This window comes from Eleutherodactylus coqui, chromosome 8 (assembly GCF_035609145.1).
Source record: "Eleutherodactylus coqui strain aEleCoq1 chromosome 8, aEleCoq1.hap1, whole genome shotgun sequence".
NCBI classification, from domain to species: domain Eukaryota; kingdom Metazoa; phylum Chordata; class Amphibia; order Anura; family Eleutherodactylidae; genus Eleutherodactylus; species Eleutherodactylus coqui.
This window is the reverse complement of record NC_089844.1, coordinates 209,385,195-209,410,467: the sequence shown is the minus strand read 5'-3', so window position 1 is coordinate 209,410,467 and position 25,273 is coordinate 209,385,195. Positions and strand designations below refer to the sequence as shown.

The following is a 25,273-nucleotide window of genomic DNA, read 5'->3' as shown; positions in this document are numbered from 1 at the left end:
CCATTTAAAACTGGTGGGTTGTCCCGAAGAGGGCGCTACACATCAGATGCCCTCATAATGACAGATTCACAGCGCTCTTGCAAGGCAAAGTGGACAAAGATTACCAAGTCAAGATATGCCGATACAAAAAGACTGAATGTTGTAATAAAGTCAAAAGGTGCATCCACAAAGTATTCGTTTTAGGTTGTGCGTATTTATGCAACCCCAATATTATTGTTTTTTTTTATTTTTCCACCCTGGAAGATTTCAGTTTGTTTTGGCATGGCATTGTATAGATACCGGGTCCTACTGAAGTGGAAATAAACCTGAAAGGATTCATCTTTATTGGAATGTTTAACATGAGAAAAACATGGCAGTTTACCAGGGGTGTGAGACGTTGTATACCCACTGTATGAGAGGTCCATCCTTAAAATACTGTTCCAGAGCTAAAAGGAAGAGGGAAGAAGTAGTAACCTTTCTGATCTCTCAAATTAACAACATTGACTCCCTAAATAAAGTCAACCCCACAGAACTAACAAGACATTTAAGATTCTAAACCAATCTTCAGAGCCTTTCAGCTATAAAACATGACATCACTTCAGAAAATAAATAGGCAATGTTTTGCTCATGTTGCTTCTGGATAAACAGCTAAAAAATCTAAAGAACTAGGTTTGCTCTAGACTCTGAGGGGCACAAAATTACCCACCCCAAAAAATTGTTAACGCATTTGCTTCGTATTACTCTTCTCTTTATAGCCTAAAAGATGACATGAGAACATAACTCCAATCTGAGGACATTTTGAATTTTCTTCAACGTATTAACCTCCCATGCCTATCTTCAGAACAACTAAGCTGTCTTTTGTACCGATACCTACATCTGAGGTATTAGAGGACACTAAAATGTTAAAAGCCCTTAAATTCCCAGGCCTGGATAGCTTTTCTAATGGTTACTATAAAAAAAATACTCTTCTCTCCTGACTCCTTATTTGGTTTCAGTGTTCATTGTGGCTATGGCTAATGGTACGTTACTTTCAGAAATGCTGGAAGCTTTGATCGTCACTTTGCCAAAATCTGGTAAAGATGTTACTTCTCCAGCAATGTTAAAATCTATGATTCTTAACAGGTTTTTTTTCTTTTTTTTTAATAATTCTGTTTTTATTGAAGTTATTTCAAAACATTTAATAAAACAAACTTGAGAGGTAACAACTGTAGAACAAACCAGAATTCAAAATAAGTGAAGACATAAAAAATCTGCTGACGGATAGGACTCTTGTGAAATGGGGTTCGGATATACCGGGCCTGGACTCGGACAACTGGAGAGGCCTCCTGGCCACCTCCAACACCTTCCGCCCGCCGTTCAGTGCTAGGGACAGACTAGCACAAGTTAAGTTCTTTCATAGAATATATTACACCCCTACGTGGCTGCATGCTATGGGCCTATTCCCAGAGGCGGTGTGTTCAAGATGCCCGACAGATGTGCGCACAATCATGCATATGTTCTGGGAGTGTCATATCTTACACATTTACTGGCGTGATATTCTTGAGTTTATGGAAACAAATTTGGGCACCTCGCGGATTTTACACCCTAAGGTTTGCCTCTTTAGCCTTGTGGAAGACATCCCGGTTGGCGTAGCAACACGCATTCTATACAAATTGCTGCTTTTTAAGGCTAAAAAAGTAATACTCAACTGGAAGCACCCCCAAAAAAACACTAAGACTGCCTGGCTGCCTAAAATAAATAGTGTTACCTCCTTATATAAGCTGACATACATGGCTCGAGGTTACCATGCCAAATTTAAGAAGATATGGAGCCGGTGGATTGAATGCCCTAACACTGCATCAAACATGTCTGACTAATTGCTCTAGGGAAATTTTAAAGGAGATGTCCCGCGCCGAAACGGTTTTTTTTTTTTTTAAACCCCCCCCCCGTTCGGCGCGAGACAACCCCGATACAGGGGTTAAAAAAACAAACAGCACAGCGCTTACCTGAATCCCGGCGGTCCGGCGTCTTCATACTCACCTGCTGAAGATGGCCGCCGGGATCCTCTATCTTCATGGACCGCAGGGCTTCTGTGCGGTCCATTGCCGATTCCAGCCTCCTGATTGGCTGGAATCGGCACGTGACGGGGCGGAGCTACACGGAGCCCCATAGAGAAGAGGAGAAGACCCGGACTGCGCAAGCGCGGCTAATTTGGCCATCGGAGGGCGAAAATTAGTCGGCACCATGGAGACGAGGACGCCAGCAATGGAGCAGGTAAGTATAAAACTTTTTATAACTTCTGTATGGCTCATAATTAATGCACAATGTACATTACAAAGTGCATTATTATGGCCATGCAGAAGTGTATAGACCCACTTGCTGCCTCGGGACATCTCCTTTAAGTTCTTCCTCATTTTTTTGATACTTGCATAAAGACTGCAGGTCCACTGTGCTGGCGAACGCACAGTTAAAGTTAGGGGTTTAGTATGCTTGTACTTTATACTTTTTTTTTGTACTATATTTTAATAAAAAAGCGTATTATAAATTTTAAGGGATTGAAGAAAGTACGGAGCTTTAAAATGTCCAATAAACGCTCCTTTAAAGAAAAAAAAAAGATATATAAAACAATAAAAGGAAATGGGTGAGCATTAAAATTAAGAAAAACTAGAATAAAATAGAATGAAATATCCACCACTACTGAGAGTAATGTGAAAGGGAAAGAAGCAAAAAGGAAGAAAATGTAAGAAACCAGGTCAAAATAATACAATAAATGTTCCCAAAAGGCCTCCGGATCTGGAGCTGCCAATAAAAGAGCAATATGGCCAAGACTATGGAAGCTTCCCGGCAAATGTGGGAAATATTACCTGAATAAAAAGGTGAAAACTTATCTGTATGCAAGTAGCAAAGAGCCAGCGCCGGGTCGGGGGCCACAAAACAATGTGTCACAGGGGAGACAAAGCTGAAAATCATGTTCCAAAGGGAGCAGAAAACGGGACAGGATCCCCACATATGGAAATAAGCACCCAGAAGTCTGCTACCTCTCAGGAATGGAGTTGGCAAGTCTAGCAGGGGTTAGGTACCAGTGTAGGACGCCCAATGTCAGATACCATGCAAGACCTTTTTTGGCCAAGTGAGAGCTTTTTTTCCCCAATTTTCTAAGTAAAATTGTTGTTTAATATCTTACTACCACAATTGTATATGTCAGGATTTGATTTGAGACGCCAAAGAGAAAGTCATCATAGAAAATGGAGATATCTTTAGATGTAATGGTGGACGGGACGGGGGGGAGATAAGCAGACCTGAGGGAAAAAATGTACGAACATCTAAGGAATGAAGAGCGTGTTGCAATCTGAAATTGACTACATAAAGTAGAAAACTCTAACAAAGAGCCATTTTCATAAACTGCCAATTTTCCCAACACTTATAGTTGAGATTTTGTGTTCATCTTAGAATATGAAATTTTTCTAAAGTCAGGAAGTAAAGATTGTGCAGCCTTAACCCTTTCCAATTCAATTTCTATCCTGGTTTTCCTAGGGGGCTTACTATTTTTCTGCCGTTATACAATGGCGCTATCTGCTGGCTAAAGCCAGTACTGCATGAGGTGACAGGTTGGATAGACTCCGACAGCAGAGAAGCTGGCAATATACAGTAAGAGAACCCCGATGGGCGTCTTCCAACATCGGAGCTGTACAGCCTTAAATCACGTCTTCAGAAGTCAGACAGTGGATTCGAAAGGGTTAAAGAAAAAACACGATGACAGCACAGAGGTTAATAGCGGGGGTTGCTATCTTTATGCACCCCCGCTGTTGCAGCGGGAGTCTGGCTATGGGATGGCGTGGGATCGCTTCTAATCTCTTGCTATCCACATGATGAAACCTTAAGGGAAGGGACTTGTTATTCTGCAGCCCTTTCAGGTAATTTATTTATTTATTAAAGGGTTGACAGAGGGAGGGCTCTGCGACGTCCATCCGACCATTCCTCTGTAACGTCCGTCCTTCCGAGGTCATTTTACCGACCTCAGAAGGATGGAAGGCGGAGTCAACCTTGAGCCGGCTACCTGACTCAAGCGGGGAATCTGAACTCGCAACCTTCAGGTCATGAGCGAGAGCTTAGGACTGCAGTCTGCTGCCTTAACACTCTGTACCACAGGAGTCCCCTAGGCATTAATTTCACATGTGATGGTCTTGCCCCGTTATTCACTCTTTTCGGAATATGATTTTTTATCTCATTTATTCGGTCACTTTGCAGCTCCGGCCCCAGCCCCACTGGCTCTCTGGCTGCCAAGAAACTCACAACTTTTTATTCAGTGATTGTTTCTCATTTTATTCTTGCACTTCATTTGCCAAAAAATGGAAGTCCTCAGGTGCACCTGCCTTTAATGAAGTTACTGATTCCATCAATCTAATGTAATCAATAATTACAGATATACTTCCAAAACTTTCACATGTTCTTTTTGGGCATCCTGGATGAATATCTATCCATCTAATATCTATGTGCATAGTCTCTCCGCTAGTCGATTTGTTTACCGAGTCCATGTTTAAGACTTGGGTTATTACTTCTCAAGTCTGTTGATTACTTGAAAAAGTTTCAATAAAGAATAAATTATTGGAATAAAAACAAAAAAAAAAAAGGTTTGCACAGGGAGGGTGCTCCCTCTGTGATGTCATCACTGCTGCTATGTAATCACACAGGGTGGTGTCTGGGTCTGCCATGGCATGTGATCACTATGATAAGTGATAATAAATTGCAGTACATAAGTGTATTATTAAAGCGATCATTGAGTCACATGTTCAAGTCCCCTAGAGGGACATAAAAATGTAAAAAAAAAAGGTGAAAAAAGCTTGTTGCGCACTTCCAAGGATAAACATAAAAAATAAAAATTCAATCCCACATTTGGTATCTTTGTATTCATAATGACCCGTACAATAAATTGAACACACCAAGCGTATTTTGCGCACACATTTCATTTGCGCCAAAGATACACAGCATGCTCTATTTCCCTGTGCATTTGCGCAGGATTATAACACATATTGAACTAACTTATTGCCTACATCTTGAATGCCGCCGGTGAAATACCAATACTCTTATCGCTTCTTCACTTACTCGGTAAGGCGGGGAGCCGAGTGAATCAACAAACCAACAAGATCAAACTATGATGAACCAATAACAATAAAGGGAACCAGCATTCTATTACTATTTAAACTACTGAAATACTAAATCAATGGAGGCCTTCCTCTACTGGTATGTAGGCTAGACTCCTATGCCCACCCTGGCCACTTCTGCCTGATCATAAAGAAGGCAGTTGGACTTTCAATCCTGGTAGGGCTTCAGTACCAACCCTAAACCTATGGAACCTCACCCCCCCCCCCCCCCCCCATATACACGCAGGCCACAGGGTCTCCCGGGCTCATGTGTGACTACCTGGGAATATATTGCTAGTTTAGGGGGGACCCTACCTACTTCCGTATTCTTTTGTTTCTGTATTGCATGTTTGTCCAGGTATTCACGTTACCTCCTCAATTATCATTTCTTCTAGTCCAATACGTGGATAACGTGGTATGCATTTTTCTCCTAAGCCCTATTTTTAACTAGATCAATAACATTTAGTTTTAGGACTGTCTATACTGTGAAGGGCTATTTAATACGAATAGACTTTTTTCTGCCCCAGTGAAACCCAAAAGCACTGGCGCTACCAAAAGACGTGGGATTCCACAACTGGGGGTACCAGGAGAAGTGCTGCTCCCAGTCCTGGCATTCCACGGCTTCTGGTACCGCCAGCGCTTTTGGGTCCATATCCCCCAGCCACAAGAGTGATGTTCTACCCAGCGTGACTGATGAAGACATTTATTGGAGAGCAGCGCCTAAATACCACGTTTTTCCTTCACTCGCTCCTGTAGCTCTGTCACCAGAAAAATAAGAAAGTTATGATTTTTTGAGGGTAGGGAGGAAAAAAAGAAAGTGAGAAAACTAAAAAAGGACCACAGTGGGAAGGGGTTAAATACCGGTCAGCATGGGCACTTTTTATTACAGCTACGTACCATTATATGACGACCAATGCAGAAGGGTGAAGTCGTTGTTGTCTTTGAAGTTGTGATCTCCTTCGGAAAGTGAAGTTTGCAATAAGTCATTCAGCAATATAGAATAGCCTTGAGCCGCGGCGTAGTGCAGCGGCGTCCTTCCCTTCAAGTCTCTACAGAACACCGATGCTTCCTGATCCAGCAGCATTTGGACGCATTCGTCATGGCCCGCCATAACCTGCATCGGTACAAACAAAGGTCTCACTATTGAAATAGGAAGAATATTCATATAGTCAGACGTAAAGACCAGACGGGATCCTTTAACCCCTTAGTGATGCAGCCCATTTTGGACCTAAGTATGCAACGATTTTTGGGTATTTTCCTCTCTACATTCCAAAAGCCCTAATTTATATCATTTCCCGTTAACAAGGCCGTATGAGCTGCAGTTTTATTGGCACCATTTTTTGGGTACATATAATGTATTTTATAACTTTTATGAAAGGTTTTTGGTGGACAGGGAGAAAAAAAAATAAAAAAAACATCAACAGCAGTCATTATACAGCATAAATGATGGGATTTTTATTTATGCAGGTTGGTACAATTACAACAATACCAAAATTATACATACATTTTTTAGGTTTTTCCACTTTCGCACAATAAAAAAAACATTTTTTCGGAAAAAAATATATTTTTTGCATTGCTGCATTCAATGTCGCAAAACGTATTGTTTTTGGACCCGCAGAGCTGTGTGAGGAGTTGTTTATTTGTGTGACGAGCTGTAGTTTATTCTGTTTTTGAACTCCCTAAGACCTGTACAATAAATTGAACTCGAGGTTTATCAGCGTACGGGATAAAAATGGACTTCAATTTGTTGTACAGGTCTTTATGGATGTAATTATACCAGATGTGGGTTTTTACAGGTTTTTAAATTTTTTCTTAAACAAGCTATTTTTAAAGTTTTTTACTATTCTATTTTTACATTCTTGAACCCGAGATGCTATGGTCGCTCTGATAATACACTACAGTACTTCTGTACTGCAATGCATTATCACTTTTCATAGCGATCACAGGCCATGGCAGACTTGGACGCCATTGACTGGTTTCTGTTTGCCTTGGCAACCCATCGCCTCTTCATGATCACAGGGCGGATGGCTGATACCGCCACAGAGGGAGCACCCTTTCTCTGTGAACCTTTTACATGCCACAATCCGCATTGATTGCAGCATGTAACAGGTTAACAACGGAGATGCTGTTGCAGCAGGAAGCTTACAGCTGGCTCCCGCTGTGGATGAGGTGCTCTCAGCTTTGAGAAAGCACTATCCATTGGATATAAACGTATATCAATTTGCAGGAACTGCTTCCAAACCAGGACATACATTTATTTTCATAAGCCAAGTAACCCCTATTCTAACAAGTTATAGCAAAGTACCCCTAAAGCTTATGATCATATACAAAGTGTTTTCTATCATCCCTTCAAGAATGTGACCTAGTTTGGCCTTAAGGGCTTATTCACACGAGCGTATATTGGCTGGCGTTTTCACGGCCAGCAGATACACGCTACTAGGTGATGCACAGGCTCAGCGTATATGCCATTGGGCGGGGGAAGACAGCTTAGCTCTGCTAAGCTGTCTCCCCCTTCCCTTCCCCTCGCCGCCTCACCTCCCCTCTCCTCCAGCGCCAACAACTAGCAGTGTGCTCGTTTAAGGGCTCCCACCCACTGGCGATATTTTCTTCACTGCGATGCAATTCTAAAGTTAAAGTCTCGCATCGCAGTGCGAGAAAAAAATAATATCATCATGCCGACATATCGCCAGTCTTTTCAATGGGGCCAGCGGCAGCAGCGTTAGCCCCATTGAAAAGAGATGGAGAATGCCGGGGACTTCTGCCACAGCTGAATAGCTATATCTTAGCCCTTATATGAATGAATAGCTAAGGGCTATGTGTGATTGGCTGAGCGCTCAGCCAATAGCTAAGCAGTACCTGCTATTGGCTGAGCCCTCAGCCAATCTGCACAGCCCTTTCAGGAGGCAGGGATTTTTAAATCCCCGACTGCTGAAAGAGCTTCATAGCAGTGCCGGGGAGCCAGCAGCAGGACGCGGCTGAGCGCAGGAGAGGTGAGTAATAAATTTTTTTACACACTTATTGATGATTATCGGGGAAGGGCTTATATTTCAAGCCCTTCCCCGATAATCATTCTGCAGGGCTTGGCTGAAACCATTGATTTCAATGGGATTGGCAGCAGTGCCGATCCCATTGAAAGCAATAGAATAGAATGCCGTGAACTTCTGCCACAGCTGTCACAGCTGTGGCAGAAGTCTGCGGCATTCTCCCTATGCTTTCAATGGGGCTAGCGCTGCTGTCGCTAGCCCCATTGAAACCACTTGCGATATGCCGGTTCTATACCGGCCTCTTTCTTGCGCTGCAATGCGAGATTTTTCTCGTGCTCTCGCAGCGCAAGAAAGAAAATATCGCCAGTGGGTGGGAGCCCTAAGGCTGCTGCACACGGGCAGGTCAGATTCCGCATGCAAAGTCCCACAGCGTAATCCGACTCTGGCATCAGTGGCGTCCGCGCGTACCTGCTTTCTTTTTCTTCTTTCTGTACTGCGGATGTTTCGCGTGGCTCGCCGTCAGACATGCGCAGTACAGATTTTTTTTTTAAACTCCTGCTTTTCCCGCCGAATCCGAAATTACAATTCTGGCGGCTTTTTCTTTTGACAACGCTCATTGTGCGGGGTAAATAATATGTCACATTGATAGATCGGACTTTTACAGATGCAGAGATACAATACACGGGTTTTTGGTTTTTTTATTTAGATTCTTTCATTATAAATATGGCAAAAGGTTTTTTTTTGTTTGTTTTTTTAACTTCTTCTACCTTTATGTTTTTTAATAATTAGTAAAACTTTTTTGAAAACTTATTTGTTGTTTCTTAGCTGCCAGAGAGAACAAGGACATCACAGCATTACATTATATTGCGGTCTGACAGGCATTCTATCAGGCCACACCACGGGTATGGCTTGACAGGCATTCTGCTATGATAGCCCTGGGGTCTTTTAGAAGACTGCCATTCATTATAATTATTTAGTTTTCTCCATCATTCATCTAAGTTACGCAAATGGGAACGATGGAATATTGCCTCTAGAACGCCACCCATTGGAAGGCAGCATTCCTGCAGTCAGAGTCACACTTTTAACAAGCCTTGTATCAATGACAGGGAATATGAGCCAAAGTCAGAGTCTTCTCCAGAAGGAACAGATAACCATGCACAGACAGACTGTTTCCAGTGTTTTGCCCCTCATCAGGGTGCAGCAGGTTTCCGACTGGCTGGATGAGAGGCCTGTGACATGGGGTCGGAAGGTGTGAAGTTTCTCCTTAGGCTGGATTCACATGGGCAATTGTCACAAGTGAATCCCGACCAATAGCGATATGGAAGGAAGTCACACGTGAAAAATATTTATTTTAATCTGTATATTCACATGAGGAATCTTTCTCTTGGACCGATGGCTTGAGATATAAAAATTGCTGCATGTCGTATTTTTAGGCGATTTTTCAGAAAAAATAGCCTCATATTTTCAATGGGATGAAGAAAAAAAGAAAAAAAAAAATCACATTCGCATGCCATGCGTTATGCCTAGGAGTGTGATTTTTTTCCCACTTTAACTACTAGAAGCACTTGCGATTTTTTTCACATGCGTGAAAATCCCCATGAACGTCGATACGACGTCTTTTATTATGCATCGCAGTTAATGGTAGGTTTAGGAGTGCTGTATTGGTCTAAGGCTCTCGGACTGATATTGCAGCGGTTGAGTACAGCCTGAGGCCTTAGTCAGACGGGCTTTTTCTCGCGCGATTTGCGGATCGCATGACGGATGCGCATCCGCAAATCGCGTGACCGGTGCGCGCAGGTCGCCCGCAAATGGCCCGCAAATCTGCTCCTAGCCGCGTTTCATTAGAAACGGGCCGGAGCTGTCCAGCGCATTGCATTTAATGGAGACGGCAATAGAGCCGCCTCCATTTAAAGCAATGCGCTGCAGGCGATCGCGGGATGAATTGTCGGTAAGGGCTTAAATATATAAGCCCTTCCCTGCAATCCATCCTAAAATGTGTTAAAATAAAAAAAAATTGTATACTCACCCTCTGCCGGCAGCCGGAGCTCCGCGCGGCCGTCCTGCAGTGGGTGTGAAGGGGGTGTGAGTCAGACCTGCCCCCTGATTGGCTCAGTGCTGAGCCAATCAGAGGCATGCTTCACTCACACCCATTCATGAATTCATGAATGGATGTGAGTCAGACCTGCCCCTGATTGGCTCAGCGCTGAGAGGCAGCAGTCACTCACCCATTCATGAATTCATGAATGGGTGTGTGAGTGTTTTCAGCCTCTGATTGGTCAGGGCTGTGACCAATCAGAGGCAGATCATTCAGCAGGTGGGGATTTTAAAGCCCTGCCGGCTGAATAGTGCCAAGAAGCAGTTCAGGAGAACTCCGGCTGCAGCGGAAAGGTGAGTATACAATTTTTTTTTATTTTAGGATGAATTGCAGGGAAGGGTTTATATATTTAACCCCTTCCCGACAATTCACCCCGCGCACGCCGGCAGCCCATTGCTTTCAATGGAGCGGCTGTATTGCCGCTCCATTGAATTCAATGGGCAAACATCGTTCTTCTCTGTCACAGCTGTGGCAGAGAAGAATGATTTGCCTTCTATATGTTCTCAATGGGGTCGGCGCTGCTGCCGCCGGCCCCATTGAGCGCATATACAGAAGAGAACAGGAATCGCAGATCGCAGATAGGTGCGATCTGCGATTTTTTGTTCTATAATTTATCGGACGAGCGCATAAAAAGCGCTCATGTGCCCGATACCATTGCAAAGCAATGGTTTTAAAAAAAATCGCCAGACGCATGCGCAAATCGCGGCTAAAAACTTCCGTCTGACTAAGGCCTGAAGGAGCACACCCAGCAGTTAGTACGGCTCCAAATCACTTGATTAGTCCTGAATTCTCCTGTTTGTTGTAATTTTCTCTAGTACTTACCCTCACATGGTAACTTACCCCTCTGTGCAGCGCGGTGCACCCGTAGACATCAACAGCATCTACAGATGCCTCCCTTTCAAGCAACAAAGAGACTGCGTCAATATTTCCATGTGCCACCGCAAGCATCAAAGGGGTTCTAGCAAAGGAACAAAACGAAGGTTTCAATTTAAGTACAGCAGGTTTTTATACGTAAAATGTAGTTTGTCAATATTAGGGCGCCTTCACGCTGGCGATCGCGAAATCGCTGCGGTTTGTTTAATGCAAATGTCAATAGGATTTTATAATGTTAAAAACGCATCGCACAAAAATCGCAAAAAAAAAAGTTTGTGCTTTGCAATTTTTGTGCGGTCCGTTTTTAACAGAAAGTGCTATTGATATTCGCGTTAAAAAAAACGCAGCCATATCGCGATCACAAGTGTGAAGGCGCCCTTAGGCTTCTTTCCCCCGAGCGTATATCGGCCAGCGTTTTCATGGCCGGCCGATATACGCTATCATCTGGGGCGTAGAAGCGTTATACGTGGAGGTCACCATGCCGTCGACCCTTTCCCCTCCCTGCACATTGCAGGCTCACCTCTGCTCTCCTCCCCGCTCTCCTCCCCGCTCGTTCTTTACAATGGGAGGGGACAGGGACAAAGCTAGCGCCGCCCCATCCCGCCTCCTCCCATTGATGGCTATAGACAAGGGGCGGGAAGAGGGTGGGAGCTTAGCTCCGCCCACATCCTGCCCCTAGTCCGCAGCCTGCAATGGGAGGAGGCGGGACGGCGCTTAGCTCCACCCCCATCCAGCCCCCTCCAATTGCTGCTAAACTCCCTCCCACCTTCGGCCGCTGCCATGGGCTCCCATAGGAGATCATGCAGCGGCCGCCGTATTCTGGCCCAAAAGATAGTTCCAGGATTATCTTTTGGGCCCGACGAAAAAACGCCCGGTGCTATATTGTCCGGCTGGACGCTTTTACATCTCAGGAATACGGCCATGTGATCTGATGCAGAGAAATCCAATGCATCAGATCACAGCATATATCGGCCGGCCGATATATGCTCGTGGGAAAGATGTAGCCCCACTATGTGTGTTAGAAGCTGCAACTGTGTAATCAAGCCCCTTAGTGACCATTTTCAAATGGCCTGAAAGTCTGTCTGGCAGAGAAAGGGTGCTTCTGTTGGTTAACTAGCAGGCAACTGAAAGGGTTTAGTAAAAAGGAGGTGTGCCTCTCAGAACGTTTTACAGTCCTGGGGAGAGAGAGGCTGTTTACAAAAGCCTGCGAGTGATGTTCTGTGACATTAGGCAAGAGTACCGTACAATGTTTAGTTACAGGCCAGATGGCCAGGTGTTTGTTTAAAGGTGTTAGACAGTCAAAAGTTTATAGCTGAACATCAACAGGACAGGTTATCAATAGTAGACCAGCTGGGGTTTAAGATGCCCAGCAATCAGCTAATCACTGGGCCAGAAAGCAGGAAGTAGGCAACTCTGTTCTTACTGCTGTGGCCAGATTTGGTATTGTAGGCCAGCTCCCCTTAAAAATGAGAACTTGGCCTGCAATACCAAGCCAGCCCACTAGAGTGGGCTTCCCTCAAACATGACCTCAGTGCATGAGTGCGCCAACTCGGTGAACATCCTATTGGCAGAGATCCCAGGTAACAGACCCCAGCCAATCAATTATTGATGACCTGCCTTGTGGATAGACCATAAATGGTTTACAGCTGGACAACCCCTTTAGCTCTCATTCAATGTGAAATATGGTATACAGCATGAACACCGCTGTGCTGAAGTGAAGCCAGAAATCCCAGGAGACCCCTATGGGCTCGTCTTCAGCTAGCGAGCAGTGACTGCACTCAGGTAAGCGCTTCAGCTGGATCATTCTAGCAACTGGTCTATGATATGTCAAATATATATAGAAAGCGCAGCTACACTTTAAGGTCAACGCCCTTGTCATATAAATCGATGCTGTGGATACAGCGCCCTACTGATTCTCCGAGCTTGGTTCCTTCAACAGGAAAAGGATAATGCAGTTGTGGGCGAGCAGAGCTCCTTCTACTCCACACGGATGTAGCTCTAGTTCCATCAGGGCACTAGGCATCAGGAAAGGGGGGTAGAAAATAAAGTTTGTCTGCACTGTATATTACTTTTATTGAGGTTCTCGGGATTATACCTGCTGAACTCCCAGAAGAATTGGCAAGACTCCTGTGCGCTGCAAGAACCTCCCAAAACATCCTCCTCCCTGAGAGCAGCGCTCCCCCCCACCATGGCACCATAGCAGTTTCTACGGTTTTTGGCAGGGGTGTAGCTGCCAGGGCGCTGACCATTCGGGAAGGAGGGAGGACAGAACAAAGCCATTTAACCCCTTACTGACGGACCCATTGCCTTTTTACATCCCGGCTTTGTGGGCTTTAATCCTCAGGGATGTAAAAACATGCATCTCCTGAGGATTAAAGCCCTGTGAGCTGAGGACGTGACCTCTCCATGATACCGATTCCTGGAGGTAGCCGACAACCTGGAGCTGTCATGCAGGGCCAGAGGACATTTACTGCACCAACACACAGCAGGACTATAAAATCCCAGGGACATTCACATGTTCCATGTCCGATGTTGTGTACCTGATCCGGTGCAGTAAATGTCCGGTTGGGGCCTTTATGTTGAGGAAACAAGACAAAAACTGAAAGCCAGGATGAGATCTCATCGCCACTAAATTAGAGAGGGAAAGACTGAACTACCTGTGGCAAAACATTTTTGTAGTCATGGACACAGTATAGAGCAGATGAGAAGAGCAATTTCAAGTCGCAGCATCACAGAAAAATTTGGAAGTACAAATTTATGGCCAAGTTTGATACCCTCAAGAATGGAATGAACCTCAGCCCGGGATTCTTGCATAAGTGAAAAATATGAAAGGTCTGAAGGAGGTCAAGAGGGATGTCCTCTTCCCAATAGTAATTTTTTTTCCTTTCTATCTTTAAAACTAGAAACATAAACATAAAAATTCAGAACTTGACTTGTAATAATTATAAACCAGTCCTGAGCTCAGTGGACTGATTTACGATGTATTTATCAGCTCAGTTTGTCTGTTGTTTTAGGTCTTGAATGCAAAACAGTCTCAAATTTCTGTGCGTGAACATTTTTCTTTAGATGAAGAGGAATGTGTTCTCCTCCCCTCTGCATCTGTATGTTATAATTATGTGCCATCCAAACTAGTTTCATTCATTATCCTGACGAAGGGGGAGAGATATCCCCGAAAGCTTGCTGTATCATCATGCATTTTTGTTAGCCATTAAAAGGTATGATATCTACAAGATCACTTGGTTTTTCTCACTGAGAACAATCACTCTCTGGAGTGTTGTATGTGACTTCCCATTGAAGAGGTCAGGTGGGTGATATGGAGGACTGGAGAACATAGAGAGCTGCAAGCTGGAGAACAATTCCAGTGGTACCCAGCCTTAAGAGAGACTGCATTGTTGGGAGGGACAGTCGCACATGAAAGAAGGCAAACAGTGTTTGAGAAGTGCAGCTCCAGAACACACCAGAACTGACGGCAATGAGAGAACAAAGCTGCAGGGACTACAACTAAAGAGACTGCTACAAAGGAAACACAGAATAAAAACAGTTGGCAAGCATGGAGTCCACTCCTAGATGTTACATATATGGCGCTGAACCCCAGGCCATTGATGCCTGAACAAGGGCCTACCCCCTTCCTCTGCCGATGCACGGTCATAGGTGAGGCTGCCAGCCTGGTCCTTCCCCTTCAACTGCTGCACCCCAACGGCCCTCACTAGCAACCTAGGGCCCAGCACCCCGCTGGGGCTCTGCCGAAGTGATACCGGTGACTGAGCATCTGCTCCCGGAAGATCCCCCCTGTGACTGGCATATTTATATATGCATTGCCCTTGTTGATACATTAGTATTATTGTACTGGAACCTTTTCTATACACCACTATGTGCACATGGCTACACCACTGAGAGACCAGAGACACCCTATGGGTACTACGGTGCAGAAGCCTGTCATATATACTTACTGCTTCATTTCATCCACTGCATTCACAACCTTCTGCTGGTTTGACATTTCCAGTAATACATGTAAGCAGGATGTATGACCATTCATGACTAAAAGAAGAAAGAAAAGTGACCATAAACAGCATAATATAAAAAAACTATTAAAAGTGCTAAAATACTACAAATCTTGTCATGATATGCACTCTACACACCTACAATGCAGCATTGAACCCTCTAGCAGCAGTAATAACCGCAGCTTAGCCCCGGCAGGAGAATTAGTCCGTCTCTCCTGCGCGAACCTCCTTCTCCGACCACCAACACCCTTCTCCACCATCTCTCTCACTAACAACTCCTCCCCCTATTCCCAAACTACCAATCACAACACAATCATGGGTCAGGGAGACAAACAAACTTACTTAAAGACGACCATCAGACTTACTAATGACAGAGGGACCCTACTCTGCGTCACTACACCTGACACTGGTTGCTCTGGTTAAGATTACAGTTAATATATGAAAAGTGCCTGTGAATAGTTCTATTATTGAGTGTATGGCATTCCTTGTCATGTAGTACTACTTCATGGTAGGGTTGGGACATCGAAAACCGGTATATCGAAATATCGTGACATGACGTGACATGCCGTGTGTTCAGCGTCTAACGCGAACGCAGTGCCCATAGAAAAGATAGGAGACCCATCTAACACAATTACAATTGTGTTCGGGACACTGTGTTCGCGTTACCAGGCCCTGCATTGTTTACAAGTTGCCATGGAGACCATTAGTCCCTCAGCGGCAAAAATGCAGGGCACGCAGCCCCACAAACATGCAAAGATCATGCTCACATCCCGTCAGCTCCAGCGGCAGCTTCTGGCTGCCTTGTAGCTGGCAGGACCTTGTTTCAGTGTATTTACCTCCAATCATCCTTCTGCACTTCCGGTCATGTCGGCTCGAAGGAGCATTGTGAATGGAGAGCATGCCACCAAATTAATATTTCTTGGCTCATTAGATAACGATTATTGGGGCCAATGATAAAAAACTTCTTCTCATAGACCTCATTTTATTATAGGTTTCATCTGTAATTGTTTATTTCCCTTTGTAACTTTAAAGGGGTTGTCCCGCGCCGAAACGGGTTTTTTTTTTTTTTCAACAGCCCCCCCCCTTCAGCGCGAGACAAACCCGATGCAGGGGTTAAAAAAGAACACCGGACAGTGCTTACCTGAATCCCCGCGCTCCGGTGACTTCTTACTTACCTTGTGAAGATGGCCGCCGGGATCTTCACCCTCGGTGGACCGCAGGTCTTCTGTGCGGTCCATTGCCGATTCCAACCTCCTGATTGGCTGGAATCGGCACACGTGACGGGGCGGAGCTACGAGGAGCCGCTCTCCGGCACGAGCGGCCCCATTCAGAAGAAAGAAGACCGGACTGCGCAAGCGCGTCTAATCGGGCAATTAGACGCTGAAAATTAGACGGCACCATGGAGACGAGGACGCCAGCAACGGAACAGGTAAGTGAATAACTACTGTATGGCTCATAATTAATGCACAATGTACATTACAAAGTGCATTAATATGGCCATACAGAAGTGTATAACCCCACTTGCTTTCGCGGGACAACCCCTTTAACTCTTCTATGTCTGAAAGCATTCTCACTTTGCAGCATTTTTTCCACACCTTCCTAAAACTTTAGCGCAGTATGTAGATAGCCTTAGACATTTTACTTCTTTTATACACTGCGTTGGCAGAGAAGGTCTTACCAGCCGCATGGAGGGGAGTTCTTTGAGTAACCGAGTCATGTACAAGAATAGAAGCTCCTTCCTTAATGAGAGCTTCAACACATTCAACATGTCCTTTAAATGAGGCGAGATCCAGTGGGGTGCGTCCTTTTTCATCTTTAATATCAGTATGATAGTAACAATCAAAAAGTATTTCCAAAGCCTGGTGATGTCCGTAGTAAGCCTAAGAAACACAAGGGGATGGGAAATGGGACCATCAGACAATTAGATTATTACGGAACATCTTCTAACTCTTGCTGATGACACCCTTATATGTAGGATTTCATTTTAACCTGTTGAGGACACAGACATTGTAAAAAAATATATATTTTCTTCCACACTTTCAAAAATATCCTAGCTGTTATTTTACATCACTGTAGCGGTCGGAGGGCTTGTTGTATTTTTTTAACGGTACTATATAATATGCTGAAAAAGAAAGTGGAGTGAAATGGAAAAAATGCAATTCCGCCATCTTTGGGAGGTCTTGTTTTTACAGTATATACACTGTGGCAAAAATGACATAATAACTTTACTCAATCGGTCAGTAAGATTGACGATCCCAAATTTATATAGGTTTTTTGCTGGACTACTTTCTCTGCTGCCATCCTTTTTTATTCTTCGGTTGACATCGTTGTGTGAGGGCTCGTTCTTTGTGGGACGTCCCCCAGTTTTTGTTGGTAGCATTTTGGAATTTTTGATCGCTTTCTATTACGTTTTTTCTTAGACGGTGTGACCTAAAAAAAGCAATTCTGACGTGTGTTTTTTTTTAGATGATGTTTACCATTTGGGATGATCCACCTTTTCAGACACCAAATATGTTTTTTGGAGTTTGTTTTGATTCATTATAAGAAAAGGCAAAAGGGGAGAATTTTAATCCTTTATTACTTGCTAAAAAAAGTTTTATTAATCATCAGAAAAGATAACTTTTTTAGTCCCCCTAGGGACCTTTTACACGGGGCAGAATAGGCCACATGATACACTGCAAGTTATGGTAAATGTTGTGCCAAATTCCGCAGGCTACCTGTGGATTTTGATGCGTAATTGAAAATTACTAAAATCTGCTTGAAAATCCTCATCGAAATCCATAGGTATACCTGCAAATTTTGGTATGGAATTCCGCAGCTGCAGATTTGGCTAATTTCATCCTGTTTGAAAGGACCTATAGGGAACTTGAATGTATGACTGTTTAATTGCTCACACAATACAATGAAGTACCGTAGTATTCCATTATACCGCAGTCTGTCAGGCAGTCAGTTTTGGTAGCCAATCAGCCCTGGGGGCTTACAGAAGGACCCAGGCTGCCATGGTAACTGAAAGGCACCTCACGATTTCTAACCCTCGAATACCAATTAGGGCATTTAAAAAGGTTAAAAGCCACAATCAGCATTCATGCTGATCGACGGTGTTGCGGGCACATGTCCACTGTCAACGACAGCCGATAACCGCCGTGTATGGAGCGGGATAGACTACCGATCCTGGTCCATACAAACCTCGCATGCCCAAGATTTAAGTGTACACCCTGGGGCGTGAAGGGGTGAAAGCAGTCTTTAAGTCTTCACAATGAAAGCATGTTCTTCGACTATATCATCCATATCGGTGGAAGGCCAAGTGTTGGGGCATTGCATTATTAAATACATTGAAACTGGAGCAGCAGCATTTGTCCTCCAGCAGGGCTCTCACGGTGGAGTTTTCCTGGTCTACTTGCTTAATGTGTACCTAATAGACATCAGAATCCAACAGAAAGCATCAAGGTGAGATAGAAGACCATTTATTAGCCGATCCTGAGGATGATCCGTAGTGCGCATCAAGGAGAGCAAAACAATCAGGAAGGAAATCCCCAAGATACTCCACACCTTATCATCCAGTCTTGCTTAGTAGGCATACTTAACCCCTTAGACTCTATTTACATCTGAGTTGGAGGCATCGTTCAGCCTCTGGGCTAATCCACTATGAAATGCCGGACGAAAAAGCCGTTCATGCAGGAATTTGTCGGCCAGTAAAAGTGCTGGACAGGCGAACCGGACCTCATAATAGTCAATGGGATCCGTTTGGCACAGTTGGGTTCTGTTATGAGACGGATCCATTCATCCAGGAGATTACATTCTGCTGCTCCCATAACGGAGAAGTTTTTATTGGTACCATATTGGAGTACATAAGGCATTTTTTGATCACTTTTCTTGTGTTTTGTGGGGAGGTAAAATGAACAAAAAACAGCTAAGAGATGGAGCCAAGATGCTTTATTTTTTTCTAACATTTGCTGTGTGGGCTAAAAAGTGTGTTTAATTTATGGTATGGGTCATTATGGATCCTACGTTACCACACATGTAGTTTTTTGTTTTTAAACAAAAGAAGGAAAGTGTGCAAAAAAGTTTCAGTATTTTAACTTTCTTATATCTGTGTAGGGACTTGAACCTTTGACTATGATCACTCTGAATACACTGCAGTACCTCTGTACTACAATGCATTATCACTTATCATAGCATCACAGGCCACAGCAGACCCAGACACTATTGACTGGCATGTGGTTACCATAGCAGCCCATCCGCGATTACATGGTAGAAAGCGATGATGTTACAGAGGTAGTGCCCCTCCCCTCTGTGATCCTTTTACATGCCATGATAATCACTGATCGTGGCATGTAAAGGGTTAACAGTGGGGATCGGTGTTCTCACAAAGGAGGCTGGATGTTAGTCACAGCTGGCTCCTGCTGCAGATAGCGTGGGCTCCGCTTCCGAGTTTGCACCATTCATAGAACGTAAATGTAGACCCCATTTGTGGGAACCCATTCTCAGCCAGCACGTACATTTATGCCCTGGGGTAGGAAGGGGTTAAAGAGTACGTTAGTCTTAAGCGACAGGTGTGTTTCTTTTGCAGTACTGCAAAGTACTTACATTGGACTCCCTCCTGGTTGGGTTGATAAATACTGTATATATGCTAAATCCGAAATGTGTGATAGAGGCCTTACAAGCAAAGCCGTCCAGCGAGCCATTCTATTTCCAACATTCATGCACCCAAATAGATTGGATCTTAAAAAGTTCAGACAAAGACTTACCGCCAAGTGGAGAGGACTCCTTGCAGGCAATGCGACCGCTTCATCAATGCTACATTCTGTCACCTTCAAGAGCTTTAAAAAAAAAAAGAAGTTCTAGTGGATCCTGGTTCATGAAAACTACAAGGGTAACAATTAGCAACAATGTAACTTTGTATTCAGTGAAGTATTTTATATGTCATATGGATAATGTTGATAATAAGTTACAGTATTCTGGAAGGGTGTACTGCCTTCCTCCGTCCTATGGCTCACTTATACATTTCTTGAACCTTCATTTTCCACCAGACTTATAACATTCTGTATTTATAAACAGATGCAAACATAGAACTATAGTGTGTAAGACTGAAAAAGCCCCCCGTAAATCCAGTTCAGCCTATGATCCTGCAGTGTTGATCCAGAGGAAAGGAACCCCTCCCCCCAGATGGTAGAAGCCAATTTTCCTCATTTTAGGGAAAACCTCCGCAACTCCAAATCTGGCAAATGGAATAATCCCCGGATCACCGACCCTTCTGAAATAACTAGTGATATAAGATGCAATATTATTACAGTCCAGGCAATGAACCGCCTAAACAGCAGTCAGACCACACATCATGTGACCAGAAGTATAAAGAAAATGGGTCCAAAACAAAAAGCACTGATTGCAACTGTTTTATCCATTAATAGCAGTAATGTGGATGAGCTGATGAGTCGTGAGAACAGTGGCGAGGATGATGGGATTGGCATTAAATTAGTTTTGGACAAAGGAAGAAAAAAAAGACCCATAGACTGAATCAAGCACGCTTTTTATCCTGGAACACGAACACAAATTCTGCTTCTGTTCCTTTTAAAACCTAAAAAATAAGAAAAAATAAAATAAAAGGTGCAAAAGTGATCGAAAAGTCATCTGTACTCCAAAATAGTTCCAACCTAAAAATGAACATGCCCCCATATGGTGATGTTGATGGAAAAATAGAAATATGTTGTGGCTTTTGGGGGATGAAGATCACAAAACACTACATTCCCATACATGTACTTGCTACTGGTATCTAGCGTCTCCTTCCATCTTTTGATTCCCTCATTGGAGTGTCCTCTTCCTTTCTATAGCAATGTATAGAAGTAAAAAAGGGTGGAGCAAACCCAAAGGTGGGGTCGATTTGTCCCGATATTACTTGTTGCCCTAGACTTGCTTCATTTTTGTGCGTGGGGGTGCTACTAACCAGCTGACACCTATGAGGGGGCTGTAAGACCTATGGAAGATAATAAGTATAATACTACTGTGGGCAAAAGAGGCAAAGCCAGAGTACAATAAAAGAATGCTTATTTCATTGGATTATCACCAAATGTTTTTTTACATTTATTAAAATTGGGCAAATGTTTCATTTTTCTGTTCATCTGTTTTCATTTTCTGGGTGGACAACTTTTTTTCAACCAAACATAGTATGTTGTCCGCACACGACCGTGGGGGCGGCCACCTCGTCCGCACACGACCGTGGGGGCGGCCACCTCGTCCGCACACGACTGTGAGGGCGGCCATCTGGTCCGCACACGACCGTGGGGGCGGCCACCTCGTCCGCACACGACCGTGGGGGCGGCCACCTCGTCCGCACACGACCGTGGGGGCGGCCACCTCGTCCGCACACGACCGTGGGGGCGGCCACCTCGTCCGCACACGACCGTGGGGGCGGCCACCTCGTCCGCACACGACCGTGGGGGCGGCCACCTCGTCCGCACACGACCGTGGGGGCGGCCACCTCGTCCGCACACGACCGTGGGGGCGGCCACCTCGTCCGCACACGACCGTGGGGGCGGCCACCACGTCCGCACACGACCGTGGGGGCGGCCACCACGTCCGCACACGACCGTGGGGGCGGCCACCACGTCCGCACACGACCGTGGGGGCGGCCACCACGTCCGCACACGACCGTGGGGGCGGCCACCTCGTCCGCACACGACCGTGGGGGCGGCCACCTCGTCCGCACACGACCGTGGGGGCGGCCACCTCGTCCGCACACGACCGTGGGGGCGGCCACCTCGTCCGCACACGACCGTGGGGGCGGCCACCTCGTCCGCACACGACCGTGGGGGCGGCCACCTCGTCCGCACACGACTGTGGGGGCGGCCACCTCGTCCGCACATGACTGTGGGGGCGGCCACCTCGTCCGCACACGACTGTGGGGGGCGGCCACCTCGTCCGCACACGACTGTGGGGGCGGCCACCTCGTCCGCACACGACTGTGGGGGCGGCCACCTCGTCCGCACATGAGTATTTGATGTCCTTGACCTTATTGAAGACATGCATAACTAAGCACATTCCTAGCTAAAGTTGTGCATAATCCCAGCAAACTGAAGAAGAGGCCCAGGCCTCGAAACGTATTTTTCTTGCGGTTGAATCCAATTTTATTTTACTCTTGCTTTGCATCTTTTGTAGTGTAGTGTTTACTTCTTCTAGTCCACAAGTTCTTCACCAACCAGTCACTGCTGTGGCCATATTTAGCATTGTTTCTGTCATGTACTGACACCCTTCTCATATGTACAGTGATATACAATTAATGGTACTTTAAAAAGAAATAATAGCAAAATAAAGCAGAATATTTTACCTCCAGAAGTTACTTACGTATTTCAGACCTTCTCTGTGCCCGTAAGCAGCAGCATAGTGGATGGCATTGTAGCCGGCTTTGTCGTAAATTAATGGGTTGGCATCGTTTTTAAGAAGAAACTGTAAGCATCTGTGTTGTAAAGACAAACGGGATGTGAGAGGGATGGAAGGAGGGAAGAAGGGGTTATACCCAACAAGTATAATAACTAAAATATGGAATAAGTATAAGCAGTCACTGCAGATGGATGGATTTCCTATATAAGCCATAATTCTCTGTCTATTAGTACAATGCTCATGAACGGCCAGATAAAGACACTGGAGTGACGCTGAAACGCGTAACCGTTATGGGACAAAATGGCTGCCAATGAAGACAGGAAAGCGTTTTGCGTCCCCGATTTTCATGTTCACCAATCTATTAGTGTGTAGCATCCTTTTCAAGTAAAGTTTGGTGAATCTCCGCCCAGCAGGCTCACAATTCGTAAGCGGTACTCCAATTCTAAGGAAAAAAGTTGTATCTGTAAGACAAAACCCTCCGGCCATTCACCAGTAAGCGTGGAAGCCTCACACAAAGACCTCAGAAATCCACTGTCAGAGCGAGCAGAGAATTGGACACCCTGCAGACGACCGTAAGGAAGGTTCTGTGCAAAAGTTTGCAATGCTATCCTTACTGATTGCAATTGTTACCGGCCCTGAAACCAAATGACAAAGCACGGTAACGTTCTTTCTGCGAGAGTCTGCAAACTGACGGGAATCGGTGGTTTCATGGAGTCTTTAGTGTTTAGTGATGAAGCCACCTTCCACCTTTCGGGCAACAAACCAATCACCAATGTGTGTTGTTCACCGACAGGTTCCCCCATCCCCATTGGGTTTCAGGTCACCTAGTAACTGTGACTAGGCAGGTAGCAGGAAGAAAGAGGGCTTGTGATTGGAAGAGGATTCCCCTAGAGTGATTGTGAAAAGGAGATAGGGGGTGGAGTCTAGGAGAGTTCAGGCCAGAAGAGTCCAAGAGCCAGAAGGAACAAGCAAGGAAAGAACATCAGAGAGAAGCCAGTGCGGTGGGAAGAGAAAAAGTGTGAGTATCCAATCCAGTTGATGTGTCTGGACAGAAAGTTAGCAGGAGGGAGAGATTGGGCAAGAGAGAAATTAGAAGGAGGATAATCATAAGCAGGAAAACAGTGAAAGGAAGAGAAAGGAAGAGGAAAGGCGATATTACTAGCTAACACAGGGAAGGAAAGCTGGAGTGCGAAGCAAAAGGGACGAAAGTGTAGTCCAATTAATAACTCTTAATGGGAAGGTAAGTGATCCCTGTGTTCACATTGTAATCATTTAACTCAAGCAAAGCTATACAAGTTGTGTAACTGTACCTAAGTAAAGATCTCTCTCGCTGCCAATAAAACGTCCTGTTGTTTTTACAGTTAATCCTGTCTCCTCGAGTCCCTTCCCACCACCTACCACATCTGCACTGAGGTACCACACTACACTTCAGGGGGAAAAGGACAATTTCTGTTTTCAATTTTTTATTATTTTGTGCGGAGTAGGTTTCAGCCTAAATATGGACTCCCGTTACTAACTTGACAAGCCACCATCTTTTCCTGCCTGACTTCACGGGTAGCACTCACCGCCAAGTAGAACACCATTCATACTGCAGTGTTTTCCCTGCAGGTGCGGTTTGGGGAACAGGGGGAGTAGCAGAGCCACTGCCGCTGCCATTGCTATCACCCGAACTCCCTCCGCGGCCTGTGGGCGCCACACCTGTAGGAAAGTTTCTGACCCCTTTTTCCATGAGGAAACAATCCTGGGGATTTCCTACCTGGATGCTAATGATATGGCTTTTGCCGCAGCTGGAAAAGGAGATCCCAGGTGTCATCTTCCAACAGAATGGGGAGGCAGTCATTGCAATGAAGCCAGAAGTGAGTGGCGACTACCAAACCGATGGATTAGACTTTATGGCTTGTGATTTTTCTCTGGAGGAGTATTAGAGTCCACCTTACCACCCACCATTATCTGCAAGGAAACATCCCAGAAGCCATTGCATCAGTCAGTAGTGATCCGCTATGTGTATAGCTTGAACTTGGCTACAGGCTTCATGTGTGTCCAGTGACAGAGGTGGTCACATTGATCACCGCCGATGGGGAAAACGTTTTTGATGCTGTGCAACAAAACTTTTTGAGTTTCTGTTTCCATTCAGATCAGATTTCTGTATCATAATGGCATAAAACTGGAGTAATGATGGTCTCACATCAGGACGGTAATTTATAATAACCCTGTATATGATTTCTGGGGAACCAACTGTTAGGATACCACAAATCACAAGGCCGCTCATGCAACTCCTCCACACCGCTCAGAACCCCCATTCTAGAGATCCATGTTGGTCCCAGCAGTTATACATCCTGTAAATAGGAGGTAAGTGGTTCTCATTGAATAACCCCTATAACACATCAGAGCTACAAACCGTCACACTCACTTTCCAGCGTTTTCCTCTTGGATATAAGTAGTCTTGTCACACTTTTCGGTTCTCTCTTGAAGATTACTCTGCATTGTTCTTCTCCTATGAAGAAGATGCCTTTCTATTACATCAGCTGCATAGCAATGGACAGCAGATAAAATGTACATAAATGCCAACAAGGGGTTCACAAACAAAACTCTGGAGGAGCGTAATCAAGTAATCAGGAATGGAAAATACTGTTCATTGTGTCAAGTTTATGGAAATACCTACATGACACATCCCAAAATGTTAAAGAGGTTGGCCAAGTTTTTTATTGCCTTCCTCTGGATCAACATTGGGGGGTAATAGGCTGAGCTGGATGGACATATGTCTTTTTTTCAGCCTTACATACTATGTTACTATGTATGTTAGTTGTAAACTATTAATGCCCTTAATCTGCAAAATAAGTCATCAAT

At 44.8% G+C, this 25,273-nt stretch overlaps 1 protein-coding gene across 2 annotated transcripts in view; it reads right to left on the bottom strand.

Moving 5' to 3' along the window:
* The window catches only part of ANKRD44 (ankyrin repeat domain 44), a 152,661-nt gene that overhangs the window by 27,345 nt on the left and 100,043 nt on the right, over window positions 1-25,273 (bottom strand). For both annotated transcript variants that reach the window (XM_066577276.1, XM_066577277.1), the window contains 7 exons: window positions 24,837-24,920; window positions 22,391-22,502; window positions 19,801-19,872; window positions 16,731-16,932; window positions 15,002-15,089; window positions 11,019-11,136; window positions 5,997-6,213 (listed from right to left, as the gene is read on the bottom strand). In XM_066577276.1, coding sequence (XP_066433373.1) covers window positions 5,997-6,213; window positions 11,019-11,136; window positions 15,002-15,089; window positions 16,731-16,932; window positions 19,801-19,872; window positions 22,391-22,502; window positions 24,837-24,920 — 893 coding nt within the window. The remainder of the gene's footprint in view (window positions 1-5,996; window positions 6,214-11,018; window positions 11,137-15,001; window positions 15,090-16,730; window positions 16,933-19,800; window positions 19,873-22,390; window positions 22,503-24,836; window positions 24,921-25,273) is intronic.